Raw genomic sequence first — 21,057 nt, 5'->3', positions numbered from 1 at the left:
TTTAAAAGGTAATGGTTCATAAATGATGATGAGACACTCTATCTCTCATGTTGTGGGATTTTCTAACTTGGTTCTGGGTTGTGCTTGTGACTGCTCTTTTCTTATGAATGTGAACGTCAAGTGTTGCCTGTATAGAAAAGGCAATTTAAATTATTTTCCATGATTTCTGTATGTTGTAATCTGAAGTGATAACATCCCATTGTCAGTTTATAATGTATTGCAATATTTTCAGGAACTCTTTGGAAAGAGAAGACTTTGAAAAAATAATTGTTGACCAAGCAGTTGCAGCAGGTAACAAATTGCTATAGTATATGTACATTAAGAAGTAATTATATTTGTAGAACTAATATTTATCTATAAACTAATATTTTTATTTGTAGAAAATATTTACCGTAGAACTAAAATAGTTATCAATATTTCTTCTAAAATATTTATATTTATACTCTTGTCTCTTCCAATGTAAAGTGTTCAATATCATGGGTTGTTACCATAAAAGATGACTTTTTTCCTTCCTTTCCTATATTTTATTTGCCCTAAAACATCTCCTCTCCTATTTGCTGAGAAGCAGAAAAGGCTGTATGGGGAACTGACTAATAGACATTTACGTGCTATGTTGTTGACTTTAACTGTTTCTTGATGCACAAAAAGTCTACTCAAAGTGAAATAGAGAATTTTTTTATTTGGTAATAAGAGAGGAGAGAGAATAAAAATAAGATTTTTTTTCAAAAACTGCAAGCTATTCTAGCAAAAGGATTAATAGTGTTCTCATATTAATAACTAATTCAGCAGAGAAAGTAGATGAATAACTTTGTTACATTATCTTTTTCAAATTTTGAGTATATGGACCAACAAGTTAGATCTTTGGTTGCTGCTGATGATGGTGGCAGTGATGATAACTTATACTGAGTCCCTTCCTAGGAGTCAGGCTCTATCTAAATACCATCCCCACACATTGGAACTGCACAGTGAAGGGGGCACTGATTTTTTTTCCTATGACCCAAGTGAGAAAATTTGGAACAAAGTTTCAAGAATAAAGGAAGGGAAGGAGAAGTTGGAGAAGGTAAATAAAATATTCCACACAAATATTCATTCGGGTAACATTAAACAACGAAATTATTTTGCTTAAAAATGATGTCATGCACTGTCTACAAAAAAGTGACAAAATCGAATTTCACAGCCAATGGTTTTAAATTAATTTGTGTGTCTGATGCTTATATTGCAGGAGGTCCTGGAGGGGAGAGGGTAGTCTTTTGTCAATGTACTACACCAAAGCTTTTTTGAAAACAGACTTGATCCTGGAAGTCCAATTGTTCTTGTAAAGTTAAGTTTAAGGGAGATAAAAACTTGTGCTTTTTTTTTTAATTAACTGAGTTGGGATTTTTATGTGGAGTCGTCAGAATTTAAGACACTAATCTTTGTAGCTCATTTGAATATAGGTGGCTAATTTGGTTGGTACTTTTTGTACCAGCTATAGAGGAAACTGAATAATCAAATTAAACAATGTTAAAAATAGCAGTAACAGAACAACATGAGCAGGATGGTGCATTTGATGTGGCAGAAGATCTATTTTGTGCTTTCAGGAGTTCCAGTGGAGAACGTCAAAGAATCTCTCGGTGAAGAGCTTTTTAAAATATGTTATGAGGAAGATGAACACATCCTAGGGGTGGTTGGAGGAACCCTCAAAGATTTTTTAAACAGCTTCAGCACCCTTCTGAAGCAGAGTAGCCACTGCCAAGAAGCAGAAAAGAGAGGCCGGCTTGAGGATGCATCCATTTTGTGTCTGGATAAGGATCAGGATTTCTTAAATGTTTATTATTTCTTTCCTAAGAAAATCACGTCCCTGATTCTCCCAGGCATCATTAAGGCAGCTGCTCACATATTGTATGAAACTGAAGTGCAAGTGTCAATAATACCCTCCTGCTTCCCTAGCGACTGCAGTGAGTTTGTTAATGAGCCTTGTTTGTTGTACTCCGTTCACATCAAAAGCACCAAGCCCTCGCTGTCCCCTGGCAAGCCCCAGTCCTCACTGGTGATCCCTGCTTCTCTCTTCTGTAAGACCTTTCCATTCCACTTCATGTTTGACAAAGATATGATAATCTTGCAATTTGGCAATGGCATTCGAAGGCTGATGAGCAGGAGAGACCTTCAAGGAAAGCCTCATTTTGAAGAGTACTTTGAAATTCTGACCCCCAAGATCAGCCAAACCTTTAGTGGCATCATGACGATGTTGAATATGCAATTTGTGGTCCGAGTGAGAAGATGGGACAACTCGGTGAAGAAATCTTCACGGGTAAGGAATGTGTAGTATTTGGAATATGAGATAGAGTCTATCATACTTTGGGTTTAGAAACATAAAGACAAAAATATATGCGTACCACTTCAAATATTTAGAGAAACATGTTTAAAATTCTAATATAATTTTAATGTTGAATAAATGTAAGAATATAATTTTCTGTGATATACTTCCACTTGCTTATTTACTTCACAAATAGTCATTGAATATAGTCGATCATTAAAAATCCTTTTAGAGTATTTTGTAACTGAATTAGGTAAATTATATAAAGATATATAGTCAGTCATCAAATAGCTGACTTAATTAATAGGTAGTATTGTTCTACAATGAAGAAAGAATAACTACTTGTTTCTTTAAGGAGACCATTATAATGGATTTCTCATCAGTATCTAATAGACATGGAAAATCAATAACTTGTTGGATTAACCATGACAGAATGTGTTTGGCAGAATATTCTGTCATTTCAGGGTAGAGAACTTTGGTGATTATTTAGCTTTTGGAAAGTTTGCTAAATCATAGTTGATAGTACAAACAAAGCTAATATAGAAGCTGTGATGCACTGAATGTTTAGACACATTATTGTCAGACCCACTGTTTGTTCCCCAAAATGAAACCAGCTTTATTATTCCTTGGGATAAAGATAATCTAGCTAGATGTTTTTAAAGTAGATAATACTTAAAACTTTCAAAATGCAAATAATCAGGGCCTCCCCTGGTGACATAGTGGTTGAGCACTGGGCTGCGAAGCTGCCTGTAGCCTCTGCAGCGCCCGTTTGATTCCTGGCCGCTGGCAAGGGTCCCACATGGTGCACAGACCTTTCCTGCCGCGCCCACTGCTCCCCTCAGCTGTGTATTTCGTCGGTCTGCCTGCTCTGCTCCCCGCTCTGGCTCTGCTGAATTCTCTCATCCTCCCTTCTGACTGTACCCAGTGCTTGTATAAATAAATAAATAAATCTTTTAAAAAAATCTTTTAAAAATATGCAAATAACCAAAACCACTAGTTACACACTTTTTTAATAGCAGCGAAATTACTATCAATAATTTTATTTTAAATACTCTGGGCATCCTTCTGTGACACTAGCTACAGGTCTGTTTCACTTTTCAAAGGCTTGTGGTGTCCCATTATGTGTTTGTCCTCTGCTTTATTTAATCAGACCCTTTTTGAAGGATGTGTGCTTTTGAGGTTGTGCTGTAGTGAACATGAGGACACATCTGTCCTCTTCCTGCAAGTGAATCTTGTGATTCCAGATAATCACGTAAGGTCTCACTTCTCCTGAGTCTTCCTTGGTACAGTCATTCCTGGCAGCTGCTGTTATAGAAGCAGCACAGTAACAAACGCATCAGCTTGCCATGTAGGAAGAAAGCACTGAAGCAAGGGTTTGGGGCACTGTTCATTGAAAATCATGATTTCCGTGTAGACTGTAGTCCACTATATTCTTCAGATCTCTATGGGTTTTAGAACTCAAACTGGAACTGTAAGAGAGCACATTGCTCTTTGTCAGCAGGTAGAGAAAATTGAGCTCAAATACAAAGGGATTATCTCTATATCTACCTCCTCTTCCCTTCTTTTGGCTCAAAAAGATATTGGCAACTTAATGAACGGCAACACTTGTTTGTCTTTGCTCCACAGGTTATGGACCTCAAAGGCCAAATGATCTACATTGTGGAATCCAGCGCCATCTTGTTCTTAGGATCACCCTGTGTGGACAGATTGGAAGATTTCACAGGGCGAGGGCTCTATCTCTCAGACATCCCGATCCACAATGCCCTGAGGGATGTGGTCTTGATAGGGGAACAAGCCAGGGCCCAAGATGGCCTGAAGAAGAGGCTGGGCAAGCTGAAGGCCACCCTCGAGCAAGCCCACCAAGCCCTGGAGGAGGAGAAGAAGAAGACCGTTGATCTCCTGTGCTCTATCTTCCCCTGCGAGGTCGCGCAGCAGCTGTGGCAAGGGCAAGCTGTGCAAGCCAAGAAGTTCAGCAATGTCACCATGCTTTTCTCAGACATCGTTGGGTTCACGGCTATCTGCTCGCAGTGCTCACCCCTGCAGGTCATCACCATGCTCAATGCGCTCTACACGCGCTTTGACCAGCAGTGCGGAGAGCTGGATGTCTACAAGGTAGGGATGGAGCAGGGCCGTGGCCCTACCCAAGCAAAAGGCATGGACCACTAGGACCTGAGTAATAGCACGAAGGAAAGGCTTTCTCTAGGGCCCTGCAAGGCTCATCTTGGAGCAGGCAAGACGTTAGCCATGGCAGGGGGAGGGAGGGTGTCTCCAGAAATAGCTCTGGATCTGCTCAGAGGCAAAGATTGTCATTCCTTGAAAGAATATCCACAATGTCTTATAGAATGGGGTGGAGGGGTGATGGGCTACATGGAGGGTGGGGTTTAGCAACCATGGAAAGGCAAAAGTCAAAAGTCAATGAACTGGGGACATCTGACCATGAAAGTCTACGTGAATTATGAAGCATGAAATACTTCAAAATGTAACATATACAGGGCAAGTTTGCCCTTGGTGTCGTAGGTAAAAGTAACAAAACATGAGTGTTATATAAATTGTCTTTACATAGATTAATTCAGTATAGAGATAGCCTGATAGTTTTCATAGCTGGTTAACAGAAATCTAGCCACTACTTAAGGCTTTACTATGGAGAGCAAGGGCAGAGGCATCTGAATCATGGGGGCCTGTCTTCAATTCTTGCTCTCTACCTTACTTTTCAAGCTGAGGAAGTTAAATAATCATCCTCATTTCTAAAACAGGAAGCAGTACCCATCTGCAGAGTTCATAGCATGAATAATTATATCCCATACTTTTCATAAACAGTGCTGTGTTAAATATTATGGTAAATAATATCTGTTCTTTATTAGACAATAGTGCCCATGATGTAGCAGGTGACATTTCAGACCCTGGGGATGCACAGTGGTTGTACCATATAAAAAGTTATTTATTTTGTTTATTGAAGTAATGTTGATTTATAACTTTGTATAATTTAGGATTATAGGTTCACACCTCCACACATGTAATTTATCACAACACACCACAACCAAAGCACCCACAATCCACTTGAGCCTCCTCCCTCCTTTTTGTGCTCCTCCATCCCCCACTCCCCCAGCCCTTTCACCCCCCACCCCCAACCTCCACCCCTTCCCTACCCTCTGGTAGCCTCAGTTCTAGTCCAGTTTCTAGGGTTTGTTTTGTTTTGGTTTTGTCTGCTCCTTTGTAATCAACTATTTTAAGAAATATTATCAATAGTATTTTATATAATGAAAAATAACTTATCAATAAGAGAACTAATGAAGTGATTTCACATTCTGCCTATTACTTTAAAATTTCAAACTTTTTTGTTTGCCTTTTTTCAGATATTCACATTAAGGAAAAAAACATGTTTCTCATTGATAGGGCTTGAATCATCTCTTAATCTGCCACACAGCAATCTGGTATTTTAGAGCTTAATCCGACATGAAATAAATCAGCTACTAAGGAGGAAACCATCATTACTTATGGGAATGCGTAAGCCCCTGCTTTGTTCCAATCTAGATGCCTGAAGTAAAACCTTCCTTTTTAAATTTTCTAACAGGAAATTCCAGACAGAGCTAAGATTCCCTTGGGAAAAAAGAGGGCCATGTAATATGACAGATAAAATAATTGGCTTCAGTTAAACTTGATGGCCTCTTGTGGAATTTACTATATTTACTTGTAGATAGTTTCCATCTTGAGCGTGTCTCCTCTCTCAGAATTATGAGCGGGAAGTCCTGTGTGTCTTTGCCAGCCACTGTGACTGCTCTGAAGAGACAGGAGTCACGTACTCACAATCTCTGCTTCTCCCCAAGGATGGATGCCCCAGAGGCCCTGGTTAATCCAATGCATTTCCAGCCAGACCCTTCCATACCACCCTTACTTCCGCTTTCTCTTCACTTCTGACTGTGCTTGAAAATACCTGAGGAAGCTGTAAATAATCAGGAAGGGGCATAACCATGGGATACACTGGAAATAGAGGGAAGGTATAAGCATTGCTGCTGGAGTGTGACACCTTCCAAGGCAGGGTCAAGCTTATTTACTCCAAGCCTATTTATTAGCTCCTGAGCACACCGGGGATTTCATTTCACCTTCTGTCTTTGAGTCTCTTACTTATTTTTCCATTTGTTTCCATTTTCATTTATTCATTGTTTCGGCAGATCTTTGCTGGTCATCCAACATTTGCCAACATGGGTGGGCAAAATCCTATGATAATTATGTGTTCATATGTAGGGGGAGAAAATGCCAGATTTGCCTAGGACATGACAGATGGCTGACTGCACTCCCACCCAGCCAGGTGCCATTGCAGGCCAGAGAATAGGCACTGGCACCAACTGGGAGTGAGGGCACCACCTCCCAGGGGGCGTGACAGTCCAGGTAGTAACATTTATTGAACACCTGTGATGTATTAGCTACCATGTGAAGCACGTCATGCACTCATTGCTGAGGGAAACTTCTAGAAGCACTGCCACCTTGTTTCTTCATTGTCGAATAATGATGGAATATATTGAACACACATCCCAGGCACTGGCGATATAAGCGTTAGTGAAATAAACTCAGAGGACTTGTATTCTACTGGGGGGAAAAAGGACCATAAACCAATAAGTAAATGTATAGTGCTCCAGTTGGTGCAGTATTCTGGAGGAAAGGAAAACCTTTTATTTATTATTTATTATAAAACAGGTAGAGGGTAAAGGGCAAGGCATGATTGCTATTTTATGGATAGTGGTCAGGACTAGCTTCTTAGAAGGTGACATTTTAGCAGATCCCCAAGGATACAAAGGACAGGCCAAGTGATTATTTGCAGGAAGATTCGAAGTATGACTTTGAGTAGAAAGCGTGAGCATATTTGTGGGATTGGAACAAAGCAAACAAGAGAGAAAGCAAGGAAATAATGTCAGGAATTAGTAGACAGGTCAAGAACACTGAGGGCATTGAAGGCTTCAGCATTCAGCCTGTGTGAAATGGGGAATCCCTGCAAGGTTGTCTTCTTTTCTTCCATGCTTTCTCCTCACCCTCCCGCCACATCTGAGGCTTTGCATTGGAAGGGTGATGTGATCTGACAAGTCACAGTAAATATTTAGAGGAGAAAAGTGCAGCTAACTATTAACATTTCATGGATTTAAAGTAACTATTAGTGGGGCCTCCCTGGTGGCATGAGGGGTTAAGACACAACCTGATAAGCTGTCCCCAACCTCTGCAGCATGAGTTTGATACCCTTCAGGCCAGGGAGCAATCCACATGGTGCAGCAGACCTATCCTGACTCGCCTGCTGCTCCCCTCAGCAGTGTATTTCAGTCAGTCTGCCTGTTCTGCTCCCCACTCTGTCTCTGGTGAATCCTCTCATCCCCCACACCTCTGACCTATATCGCAGCTCTTGTATGCATAAATAAATAAATCTTTTTTTTTAAAAAAGTAACTGTTAGCTTTCTACAGTCAGCATCACAGACAGATACAATCACCTGTGGCCACAGCAATAACCATGACATGATACATGGAATCTGTATAGCTTGATTTGTGGTAGCCTCCAGGCACCACTGTCCCATTGTCCCTCCTGAGCTGACATCCTGGGTTCTACACTATGTGGTTAACACCCATGTAGACACTCAGAGTAGCAATGAGGATCCCCAAAGTCCTTCTGAAAATCGTAATATCTTAGTTTTTCCATTTCATGTTCTCACATAAAATTCATACCATATTGGTTGATTGGTGAATGTGCTAAACACTAAATTTTATGCTGAGAGAATGTAAAATCACTAAGCCCTGATGTGAGGTCTCCAAACTTGTGCTATTCCTGGAAGGGAAAGCCATTTATGAGAGGATCAGGTTTACTCTGGCTCCCCACAGAGCATGAACACTGCTATACAATGTGTGCTGTGAGTATTCCTGAGCTTTCACTTTTAATATAGAGGGTGTATTGTGTGCAGGTGGAGACCATAGGTGATGCATACTGTGTGGCGGGGGGACTGCACAGAGAAAGTGACACCCACGCTGTCCAGATAGCGCTGATGGCCCTGAAGATGATGGAGCTCTCTGGTGAAGTCATGTCTCCCCATGGAGAACCCATCAAGGTAAGGCAGCTGTATGTCGCCCAGAGATCTCAGGAGAGGACGTGCTTACTACCTGTTATCCAAAGAATGGTATATTATTGGGGTTTCATTGCAGAGAGAAAAATCTCTAACTTGTTTAGCAGGACGTCGGAGTATTAAAAGTCTTACATTGAGAGGATTGAAGAAGCCATCTAGTAGTTGAGCTCCAGAAAATGGCTCCCAAAACTACACTTCAGAACTGTTGCTTTTTCTATATCTAGAGGCTGACACCACAAGAAGTCGGGAAATGCTTTGCCCAAAAGCTGCTGTCTCTGTCACTGACTACAGTGCAGAGCAGTGCCTACTGTAATTTGAATCTGCAACATGGTGATCCCATTTCAGGACGCTCGCAAAATGAGCGACTGGAACTGAGCTCCCTGTTCAGCTTAACATAGAAGACCCAGAGGCCTCTGCGGTTGTTTTGCCCTTGGAGGCACCAGAAGTGCAATCATGGCAGGAATCCTGACTTCCAAAGCTCATGCAAATGTGTGTGATTCACCAAAACTAAATGCATCTAGAAATGCCAGGAGAGAATGAAATATGTAATTTTTTGTTTCCCAGAGACTGCAGGGGAGGACATTGCACTAGGGTGAATGTCGACTACTAACCCACTAATGTTTTCCAAGGCACATCACATTCCAAAACTTCGAGATGAGCCAGATACCAGAATAATGCCTTGCAGAAGAGAAAATAAATTAACATATTAGGCATTGGTTTTTGAGACAGAACATGAATAGACACTTGAATCATCCCACTTGTAGTGAATCTACTGTTTAATTTTTCTAAAGCAGTCCTCAATAGGTCTTCGGAAATCGACCTTTGAATAAATACAAAATCCTATTTGGTATGTTATAAAACATACCAAAAGAAAAAATATGTAAAAAAGCAAAACTATAACATCTCAAAATTATCCTTGGTTCTCTTCAATCTTAATAGAAGCCATATGTCTAAGTCTTCTCAGCTATTTTCAAAGTCAACTATTGTTCCAGTTACAAATTGTTGTTGACACACTTCCCTAATTTTAGTGGCATAAAACCACAAACCTTTTATTATGCCAGTGTTCTGTGCTTCAGGAATTTGGGTGAAGCATAATAAGGATGCATTATCTTTGTTCTACACTATCTGGGACATGAGCTGGAATTGTTGAATGACTGAGGGCATTGTAATGGTTGGGATTGCACCACTGGGAGCAAGAGGACCATTCCAAGATGGCTGCCTCTCATATGTGCCTGGATCCTTGTGGGGTACTACTGGAAGGTTGGGCTCCTCTGGGGCTGCCATAGTGTTCCTGCACAGTAGCCTCTTGGCAGTGACACTTCTCACATAGAAGCCCATGTGCCAGTGGCCCATGTCCTTTTTGGACCCAACCTTAGAAGTCACACAGGGACATTTCCATTCTATTTATTCGTCAAAACAATCATAAGCCTGTACAGGGGAAGGCCGCTTTAGACCCCATGTCTCCACAGGAAGGGTGTGAAATAATTAGTGATTGTATTTTAAAAGCACCACAGCATCTAACTTTTCCAGACTTAATTTCTATTATTACTTCTTCTTGAATAGGAGAATTATGCCTCTCTCTCTCTCTCTAGTACTTATAGCATCAAATTAAATCCTCAAAATACATGAAGTAACAATAGAACCAGTTATTTCCAAATAAGTGAATTTTGTAATTAAGATGCTTATGTTTGTGGCAGGGGGATTGAGTGGGATGACTCCTTCATTTGTAGAAATGTAGATTGGTTTCATAAATGGAAGAATTATTTATAGGTAGTTTCAGAGATAATCATCTGGGTAGTACCATTTTAGCTTTAATGACCTGTAAAGTGAGAATTAACCACCTTTTTATTTGTACTAACTTACGGTCCTGGAAAAGACCCAATGACCTTCAGACCCACCCATGAAGTATCACAGACATAGGAGTGAGGAGTATTTTTATATAGAGAGAATATGAATGTATTAGAAGGAGCGTGTTGGGACTTAAACATTGTCTCACTTCATCTGTGAAACAGCATTATGAAGAGGAACCACATTCACTGATGGATGAGGGGCTGTCATGGGTCATAAGTCAGAGTCAAGTCTATCTGGCTTCAAAAACTTTTACCACTTCTTACCCTGCTATCCCGATCCCATGGAATCAAAATGAAAAAACAGGAAATATTCCCTTATTTTTCTTTTTATACTCTTTCCCTCCAAATTGTCATGTATACCAGTCATGTAGTCCCTTATTCTGACTGATTTCCTCACTAACATGTACCAACCCAGACTTAGAAGCTGCAGGCAGCTAATGGCAGAAACCAGAGCACTGAAAGCAGAAAGGAAAGTCAGTAAGCGCCAGGTGACCGTGGGCAAACTTCTGGTGTCCCTCCTTTCCTGGTTCCGGGAGTTTGTGATGAAAAATGCTCTCTGGGCCTCCCCTGGTGGCGCAGGCGGTTGAACGCAGCGCTGTGAGGCTATCCGCAGCCTCTGCAGCGCGGGTTCGATCCCGGCCAGTGAGAATCCCACATGATGAAGCAGACCTCTGCTGTCTCGCCCGCTGCTCCCCTCAGCAGGTATTTCGTCAGTCTGCCTGTTCTGTCCCCTGCTGTCTCTGGTGAACCCTCTCACCCTCCCATGCATCTGGACTGTACCCCAGTTCTTGTTTAAATAAAATAAATAAATTAATTAATTAAAAAAAATGTCCTCTGTGACAGTGATCACCAAACAGAGGAGTCTCCAGCAGGTTTCTGTTCAGAGCATTATAGGAATCTTAAACTTTGGATCATTTTATTGCTCATGAAGATGTAAATTCTATCCATCATCACATAATCATCTCTTTTACACAGTTACCATTCATCCCTTCACTGGTGATCTGGTGATCACTAGTTGGTCATAGAGTCTAAAAGGTTTTGTTTTATTTAGTTTATCCTCAGGCTTGTGTTTGAAAAGACCCCTGGTGAGAAAGTTTCTGAGAATGAGCTCCAAGAGCTGGAGAATGGAGAGCAGGCAGGGTGATGTTCCCTTACCTGCCTTGTTTGAACTTTTTTCAGGAGGCTGTATTTATATATTGACTATGAACTTGGAAAGTAAAAACTCTGGGTTAGATTTACCATAGAAAAAGCTGGAATGGCTGAGTGCACAGAAACTGGTTGAACCAGAAGAGTGTCGGAAGAGAGCCAATACCTTCTCAGCATTAACGCTACAGTAGTTGCTGGCATTTACAGGCAGCAATAGTCTTTTCTCAGCATTTCTTGTTTGTTTACATTGTTCATTTGTGATATGTGCAAAACCATATTCTGAAGGAGGATAATCACATATGATTTTCGTTGATACAAGTGAAACTGTGACAAAGAAGGGACTTTAAAATTAACCCAATCCTGCATTTTACAGATGAAGAAATAAGGGAAATAAAGAGACTGGCAGAAAGACTGCCACTTATCAGAAGAGTTCGGTTCAGAATGCAAACCTCCTGACTTATAATACTGTGCTTTTGCTGGAAAATTTTGCAAAATGCATGGTTTGACATTGTATGAGCAAATGATTCTGGAAAGTTATTGGCAGATAACTGAAATGACTTATAAAATGAGGCAGAATCAAAGTCTTCTGAATTCTAAGTTGCATCTAAGTTGCTGAGTACTGGCCTTTGTTTAAAATGCATTATTTAATATTTTTTAAATCATCAGTTGTATATAGAACTTGAAAATAATGAACTTGATGTCTGATTTCCATTGACAGTGTCCCTACTTTAACTTCTTGTTGCAGCAGTAATTTAAAAATCTGTGTACCTCTAAGGTCCTTAAGTTTTTATATCTTCTGGAAGACCCCAGTTTAAAATATTGTCTCAGTGGCTCTCCAGATCATTGATTCCTTTCTGAATAACTAAACTCTTCCCCAAAATACCCCAAACTGCCTCTTCTATCTGTGGTCCAACACGGTTCCGCACTGGTCCATATGCTCTCCACTGAAGTGTGTGCACTGTAGCCCCTGTTACCCAGGGCTAAGCTACTCCAGCTTTCAGCTTCCTTTGTCATTTTCTGCTTAAATATTACAACTTTCTTCCTCTAATTGTTAGTCATTTGAATAGCAGAGGCAGTATTTGGCATAAAGGTCTTTCAAAGCAAAATACCTAGAAGCCCACATTTCTTTTCCTGAGGGTTCTCTTTGCTCCTCTCTGACAGCTTTTTGGGAAAAAGCTCCTGAAAATTCTGTCTGTCTCATTTGATGGATAGAACAGGTTCACATAAACAGCCCACAGACTGTTTCAGATATTGAAGATCAGCAAAATAAAGATGATTTATGTCATACACTATGGCGGAGTAGGGGGCATCTCTCCCTACTCCCCTGGGTTCATCTCTGGTTGGTCGAATTATCCAATTAACATCAGGCTGATTTGTAGAAGGAAAAAAATCAAAATTAAATTTTGTGCAGACAGAGAGTCCACCTCCACCAGGCACAGAGAACAAGACATAAAATCAGAGTATATATTCTGAGTTTAAAAACTGGACAGGGACCTGGAGCATCACAGATAAGGTGGGAAGAAAGTAATTCACATGACAAGGAGCAGATGCTCTGTCATTAGATGTTGACCTGCCATATAAATAGACTATTCAAAGAGAAAGATTACTTCTGTAATAACCCTAATTCTGAGTTGGGTCTCCAAGTTACATTCTCTCAGGTAGTTGAGCGTTGTCAAATTTCCTACAGGGCCTTGTTTGATTGATTTCATCTGGAAGGAGTCTGCATGCCAGAAAGATAGAGCTGGGGAGGCCTGCTCAGACATCCTGGGGAGGTCTGTCTTTCCACACAGAAGCCAGTCAGTGGGACTGATCCTGGCTCGTCATTTCCAATTGAATGTGAGGAGCAGCAGGACATTGGCTGGAGGGCTTGAGGCAGGAGGAGTGCTGAGTGCAGAGTGGGGGAGAAATAATTTAGACTGGGCATTCCCGCCACCCTGACAAGTGGGAGGTGTGTTACCAGGGACTAGGGACATTATGTCACTTTGTGTTTCAGATGCGAATCGGGTTGCATTCCGGCTCTGTTTTTGCTGGAGTAGTCGGTGTTAAAATGCCCCGTTACTGCCTTTTTGGGAACAACGTCACCTTGGCTAACAAATTTGAGTCCTGCAGTGTCCCACGGAAAATCAATGTCAGCCCAACAACGTACAGGTACTGACTGCATGTACCAATTATTTTTATGTATGTGCAATTGTCATTTTTCTCCCATTGTGTCATTCTCCATGACTTTTTGGTTTTTGGTTAAGATAACCATAAAAGAAAAAGAAAAAGCAATAACTTTTATTACCCCCACTTTAACCTATTTAAGCTACTCATTAGCTTCATGAGAATGATTCTTCTGAGATTTGTAGCATAGCTATAATTTGACTCCTTGATGCATATCCCGTCTTCTCAAAGCATGTATTAATGTTCTGCACGCCTTGACAGGTATTTTGATATTACCAGTATACTGCAGTGCATCCTGGCACTAACTACCCAGGATTAGCACAGAATCCACACATTTTCAGGGTGCTGTCCCCAGCAAAGACTTCCCTTAACTTAGATGCCAGCTGTGTATAAATGTTACCTCGTTTCAAAAATCAAATTGTGACTTCCCAGACTCTAGAACTATGAGAAATAAATGTCTGCTGTCTATAACCTAAAAATAAATAAAAGTCAAATTGTGATGGATGCCCTTAAATAACAACAAAAAAGTTTTCCAGTACTATATGGTAGCTACCGTCCACCAAGCAAGTTAACTCTTTACTCTAAGAGACAGCTATTTCATAGCACTTCTTTCTCCTTGAAGCTCCAACAACTTTTCCTTTCCCTTCATCACTTGATATTTCCCAGCATAAAGGGCTGAGCCTGTCTCTACACCACCTTCGTGCTGCAGATCTGTTGGCATAGCTACCCCAGGGCACTTGCCTCCCCTCTGTCTCTGGGAAGAGCTGCCCTGCTCATTTGATATCATCCCTTCCAGTTTTGCTCTCAGCACTATTTCCTCTCACTTTCTCAAAAATGTTTATTCTGAAAATGATCACATTCTCTCTATGCTCAATTTCTGTGATGGAATGATTTTTTTGCTTCCAAGTCTGTTTCAGCAACCTGCCCCTATCTCTGCTGCCCCTTCCAGAAAAAATTCCTTCCCAGGGATGTGCATTCTCACTGTCTCTACTGTTTTGCCTCCTTCTCAAGTTCAGCTCACTCAGCAGTATTGTCCCATGCATCCCACTGAGGTGGGTTTTATAAGAGTCATTCTTATTCCATTGAAGTCATGGCTAGTTCCTTCTTCTTCCATAGAACAGCTTGAACACTTCTTCCTTCAAACATGTTCTTTAGGTTTGAGGGGCCACGTACTCACCTGGTATGCTCATTTCCCGCGGCTACACTTTCTCATTGTCTTTCCTCGGTGCTCTTTCCCTGCTAAGCCTTTGAACATTCTAGAGCCCAAAGCTCTACCCCTTAGTCTCATCTGTGTCTGAACCTTTTTGACTCACCTTCTTTGCCGCCGACCTGTCCTTTCATTCTTCAATCAGCTACAGACTCACATCCCATTTGCATTTCCAGTAGGTGATTAAATTAGGTGACATATTGAAATCAAATAATCCTATTAGAAGTGATTCTTCTCCTCACCCACACTCCCCACTACTCTGTTCCATTTCCCATGCGGAAAACTTGCTGAATTTCCTTAAAATGCCTCTGCCATCTGCACATCATCACATCATAAACCTCAGCACCATCATCCCTTTCTCCCCTCATGGCCATCTCATCTGCCTACAAATTGTGTTCTGAATATAGCTTTTCTCACCTCCTTCGATACCACACCCCAAGTGGAGCCTCCTTTCTCCCACCTCACCCTAGTACCGTCCTCACTTTTTTCTCCTCTTCCTTGCTCCCCTGCACACTTCCTCCCCACCAGCCCTCCTCCATGCGAGAGCCAGATTGTCTTTCTAAAGCATAAATCACATTGTGTCCTTCCTGCATTAAACCTCCTCCACTGGTTTCCCAGAGAAACCAGAATAAAGTTTAAACTTGTTATCCAGACTAAAATGTCCCCTCTGATCCGTATCCTGCCAGTGTCTGCCATCCCCTTTTCTGCCTCTTTCTCGTTCATTCACTGGTCTCCTGCCAGCCTAAGCTTGCCTTGGACAGAGAGCCAGGGAAACAAATGGCATTGAGATTTAAAATGAGTTCAGCACAATTGGAAAAGTAGTAACAAAAAATAAAATTTGATAGAACAGATGAACTTAAGAAGAAAATCTATTTTAAGTACTAGCATACTAAGTAGAGTGTCCCCATGTCTAATTAAATTTCATTTTAGTCCTGCTAACCTAGAATTCATAAAATTTTTATTGAGAAAGCTAAATGTAATCTCATCTTATTAGAACTTTTTTTCATTTATATAAAACTTCACATATATACTATTTTCACTTCCATAGAAATTCTCTTTCATCATTTCTTACCATCGTCGTTTCACAATAATATTTACAAAATTGATGAATTGATAAATGGACTTGTTTTATTTCTTTCAACATAGGAAACCTTATTCTGTAACATTTTTATGCATTGTTTTGGCTATAGTTAAACTTTGGACTATTTTGCTTTCCTTACATTGCTGAAGTTGCACTACTATATAGATTATATAGCTTATATCATTGCAAAAATATTTCACAGTCATTTTCCCTAATGAAGAAAATACATTATTTGGTAGAATTTTCTTATTATTGTGAATTGATTTTTATGCAAAGACATTGTTAACATCATCAGGCACATTGTGCTAAGCATACCAAAAATAGCTGTTTTTTAAATATTCTTAAGAACATTTATTTAACTATGTTGCCTTTTCTTGAGTAGAAAAACATTTATGTCATTATTAAATTTTAATATTAACATTCTTATTTTAATTTCCCCAGATTACTCAAAGACTGCCCTGGCTTTGTGTTCACCCCTCGCTCCAGGGAGGAACTTCCACCCAACTTCCCCAGTGAAATTCCTGGAATCTGTCATTTTCTGGAAGCTTATCACCAAGGAACAACATCAAAACCGTGTTTCCAGAAGAAAGATGTTGAAGATGGCAATGCCGATTTTTTAGGCAAAGCTTCAGGAATAGATTAGCAGAACATTTAGCTGATTATTAGTTTTTGGGGTTTGACTCCTTTGAGCTTGTGTGGAACTTCCAAAAGCACTTTAGGCTTGCAGACAGCTAAAGAGCAGTATTAAAATTTCAGGAGCTCAGTCACAATCTACTTTTCTTCCACTTAACATGACAAAATGTGTTCACTTCAGTACTTAGGTGAAAAAAAATGAAAGAAACCTCAAAATGTGACTTTTGGGGACCACTTTTGTTAAATAATGATCACTCACTCTCTATTGCAAAGTTTAGCACCTGTATATAGACCAGGAATTGTAGCCTGATGGAGTCACCTGCCTTCTCGTGCCCTGGTAGAATCCCTAGCCTTGGCTATGAAAGTGTATTTGTGATAGTCTTGCCTTAAAAAAGCTTTTGAGTAGAAATTACTGTCTTTGATACCATCAGCTCTTTTAACCTTTCCACTCTTCAGTTTATTACATTTCTTCATTAAACTGTTAGCATACGACCATAAAATAGAATAAGTTTTTCTGTTGCACTTTTTAAGAGAAAATAAGCAGTTATGGGTTAGATGCAATATAAGTATGAAATAATTCTGTAAATATCGAAGATTATTTTATAAAAATATTCTACTGAACGTAACATGTCATGACAATAAATATACTACTTTTTGTTTGGCATTGTTTTATTCTACACATGGTAAAAACTATTTTCATTCATATTAGCAATTGAATTCTTATCCATTCATTTTCATGTCATAATATTTAGGATAAAAGAGGCTTTTAGCCTGTATTAAAATGTAGTAATATCATTACAATTTCATTTAACTAGAAGCAATGTGTGAATAAAGTAAGGTCCAGGGAACACACCATGAAGTACAGAAGTCAAACATTTACATGCACACAGCCACACACCCACATACACATGCTCATGTGTACTCACACTCACATACACAGTGAGATCCATTTTTGTCAGCAGACATCCTCTTTGCCATGCTCAGCCATGTAAAGTTCCTATCAGAACATCTTCATTCAGAAGCGGAAAATAAGACTTTCTTTTCGCTGATACTTCTTTTTAAAAATATTTGTGTTGAACAATTTGATGAGTGTATGTAGGCTAAGTTTTTTGTCTTTAGTACACATCTGTGGTTTTTTTTTTAATTCTAGTTCAAACATTTCAATGGCATTTTTAAAATGGGATGTTAGTATTGATGAAGAAAATTGTAATTTCATTATGTAAATTCCCAAGCATTATTCTGGAGCTTGTACTTTTATTTTTAATGATACTTTAAGATCTCTGGTGAACAAAATAATGTACAGAATTTTGTTTGGGATAAGGATTTGCCTTTAAAAATTAGAGCTCAACTTCAAAGTAAGAAAAAAGAGGACTTGATAGTTTTTAAATCAGTATTAGCAGATCCCTAGAGGCACCTAAATTTCATTGGGGTTATAAGAAGTAACTCAGTTTAAATTTCTTAACTTTTCCGTTAAGTCCCTAGCTAAACTCATGGTAACCTCAGGAATAAAAAAATCATAATTAATTGATCTCTAATCTCCACAGGCTTCTACTGTAGATATTATAATAATTGTCCTTACTAAATGATACTCTACTGTAAGGACTGAATATATCTCAGTCATTACTAGTGTTATTTTTGGGGTATAACATAGGCCCGGGAAAGTATAGTTATAGTCTCACAATTATATGAGGTTAATAAAAGCATTTGAAAGGAAAATAAAAACACATTTTTTCTTTCAGGAAGGGAACCCTTATTATAAGGAAAATAATAGAAATTTTAAAAATGTAAACAGCATAAAATAATATTTCTTTATCAAATAATAAGTAGACCCCAAATTTGTAGTAATTTCTGTTCTAAAGGTTTGTAAATTAAAATTTGAGGTATATTTGTCTGCATACATGCACACACACACACACACACACACAGAACCACTGGAGAAAAATAAAAGCATTCTGAGTAAAAGTTATACTACTCCTGCAACTTTTCCATAAATTTTACATTTTATCTAAATGAAAAGTTACTTAAAAAGTATATTTTCTCAGAAAAATTAAATTATCTGTTGTAGATTCCCAGACCAGCCTACTAAGATTCATCAAGTAAGTTATGGAATAACTTGTGAACCTGATGCAAGAAAAACATACACCATGGTAGGGTGCATTCAAAACCCACAAACCTGATGCTAAAAATGTTGAAGAAACCTTTTTCATTCCTTCTCTTACCCACCGTGGATGGTAGCAATTAGGGAGACATTTTCAGATCCAAACCACTGATGGCAGCCAGGGTAGAGACCCTAGAGAGTAAGTTGTCAAAGAAAGTTAAGGGCCAAAGCAGGAACTGAGGATGAAGAAAAGAATGGACTCAGTTGTGTGACAAGGTGGGGGCTCTCGTTGCCAGTCTAAGTATCCTGCATATAATGTGTATTTCATGTCTGCTTCTCAATTAGCATGTTTCTCCTGAGAATTCTGGAACTGATCCTTCTGTTCAGGTTTAATTGTTGCCATTCATGCCTCTTGTCCCCTTGTTTTATGTGTAGTAAATAAATTTTCTCTCTATGCGGTTTTCTCAAGCAAACCTAGAGTTCCACTGAAGCTTTTTGAAGATGTTTGCATCAAAAAGCAAAGGGAAATAGAGAGCTAAAATGTATCTTCCCATTTTGCCTTATCTTTGTTTCCCTCCAGACTTTGCAAGAAAATGCAATGTGAATTTAGATACCAATAGAGTCATTTACCCATTTTCATTTATTTATTCATCAACTATTTACTGATTCCAATGTGCCATGAATAATGCTGTTTTTAGAATTCAAAGATAAAGAATTGTTTTAGGATTCAAAGAAAGGAAAATGAAAGGTGAACATAAGAAATAATTACAAAATTCTATGGAAGCACAAAGTAAGATACTCCGTGCTTGGAGACATGGAGAAGTTGGAGTCTTAGAGGAGTCCATCAAGCTGGGAGGGGCTCAGGGTGGTGGCGGGGGTGGGGGACATGTCCAGGAAAATAAAGTACACACACAAAGAAGTGGAGTCTTAGAGTCACAGAATACATCCTGGACAGTGAGCTTCCTGGAATGAGTTGGGGATGAGAAGGACAGAAAAACCACTTGAACATAAATCATAAAGGGGACTGTCATGTTAATGTGTGTGATGATGATGATGGTGATGACCATAGATGATGATGTAATTATTATTAATTGCTATGGAGTCCTTTGTTCAAAATAAATCTCACACAAGAAAAGAAGCAGCAAAATGGGGAAAAAAGCACAACCACCCACCAACAAGCACAACAACCCACCTTCCCCAACAGTTTAAGATCTACTAGGCAAGGTAGACCTCAAGTGTTAAAGGAAGAGAATGGGATGATCAGATGTGTAATTTCCAGGGCAACATCAGAGACAACATGGGTAAGGGTGCATGTCTACTCGCACAGATGATTTAATGGGCATTGTCCTGTATCTCAGAAGAATGATACTGGGTGTGTGACCGCAAGCGTGATCATACAGCTGGGATGTCTGACTTTGGAATTTCATATCACTCTCAAGACCACTAGTCTTCAGATCCTTTCAGGTCCTTTGGTGGGATGGAAGGAAGGAGGAGTGGCTTCAGCATTTTAGTAACCTTTCTTCCTTATCAATTCTCTCTGATATTGTCAGTCTCACTGAGGCAAACCACGCCTAAGCCTGTCCTATGATTAGATCAGAAAGTCACAGGACAGAGCAGGGTGTTCTGGGGTGAGCCTAGCAAGAGAAAGAGATGGATGAAGTGGGAAGTATGCTCCACATAGTCTCTGGACCCTGGGGATACACATGAACCCTGACATTGCCCAGCCTGGGAAATGCTCCAAATGACTTCTAGGGTCATGTATGCTTTAAACCAATATTCAAGTTTAAGCAGCAGTTAAAGAATGGGTTAATGAATTATTTCAGTAGTTTTCAGTCCATAGATTGTATCTGGATAAATCATTAATAAGTGAAAAGGAATTTCTGGTGCATATTTGGGGGGTGATTTGATAGATCGCTACCCTTCACCCAACGATAAGGCATTATTTTGCCTCATTGTGTACCTCGGTATTATTTCACTCTTTAGATAACTGCTCTTAAGGATGGGGGGACATGGCACAGGTGAGTTGGTGGGTGCTCACCAGAGGGGTGAGGCCAGCGGGGTCACAATTCCTGTGACAGTTTCCCCTCCTTTCTCTTCCACACGCTCAGTGCTGCAGGCACTGTGGGGAAGTGCACCCCCTGGCCTCTCACTAGCTCCAAGCCCCAGAGAACAGCAAATGAAACTTTCAACCAGTTTCCAGAATTTCCGGGGTCATTTTTGGTTGCGATTCTTCTTAGGCACTGGGGATATCTACATTTTCTAGTGACAAGGGGGAAGACTCTCTCCTGCTGTGAAAGCCATGAGCTCATGGAAGTCAATAGCCCTTTGTCCTCTGTTGTGTTCCATTTCCTTCTGTCCTTAGATGTTAGCTTCCAGATTTTAGATAAAGTGTGGTCGCCTCTTAAATGCTGCTTTTACTCTGCTAATGTGCATTCACTTGGTATTCTGAGTTTAAGCCACTTCAAACATTTTGCATAGCCTTGCCATC

The 21,057-nt window shown here is 39.8% G+C and overlaps 1 protein-coding gene across 1 annotated transcript in view; it reads left to right on the top strand.

The window, feature by feature from the left end:
* The window catches only part of GUCY1A1 (guanylate cyclase 1 soluble subunit alpha 1), a 49,347-nt gene extending 30,250 nt beyond the window's left edge, over nucleotides 1–19,097 (top strand). The window contains exons 5-10 of the mRNA XM_037497894.2: nucleotides 233–291; nucleotides 1,581–2,290; nucleotides 3,923–4,408; nucleotides 8,233–8,376; nucleotides 13,381–13,535; nucleotides 16,280–19,097. Of these exons, the coding sequence (XP_037353791.1) occupies nucleotides 233–291; nucleotides 1,581–2,290; nucleotides 3,923–4,408; nucleotides 8,233–8,376; nucleotides 13,381–13,535; nucleotides 16,280–16,481 (1,756 nt within the window). The 3' untranslated portion in view covers nucleotides 16,482–19,097. The remainder of the gene's footprint in view (nucleotides 1–232; nucleotides 292–1,580; nucleotides 2,291–3,922; nucleotides 4,409–8,232; nucleotides 8,377–13,380; nucleotides 13,536–16,279) is intronic.
* Nucleotides 19,098–21,057: the final 1,960 nt, after the last annotated feature.

Source organism: Talpa occidentalis, unplaced genomic scaffold, assembly GCF_014898055.3.
Source record: "Talpa occidentalis isolate TD23 unplaced genomic scaffold, MPIMG_talOcc4v2.1 talOcc4.8, whole genome shotgun sequence".
NCBI lineage: Eukaryota > Metazoa > Chordata > Mammalia > Eulipotyphla > Talpidae > Talpa > Talpa occidentalis.
The sequence above is the reverse complement of the archived record's forward strand: the minus strand, read 5'-3'. Positions and strand labels throughout refer to the sequence as shown.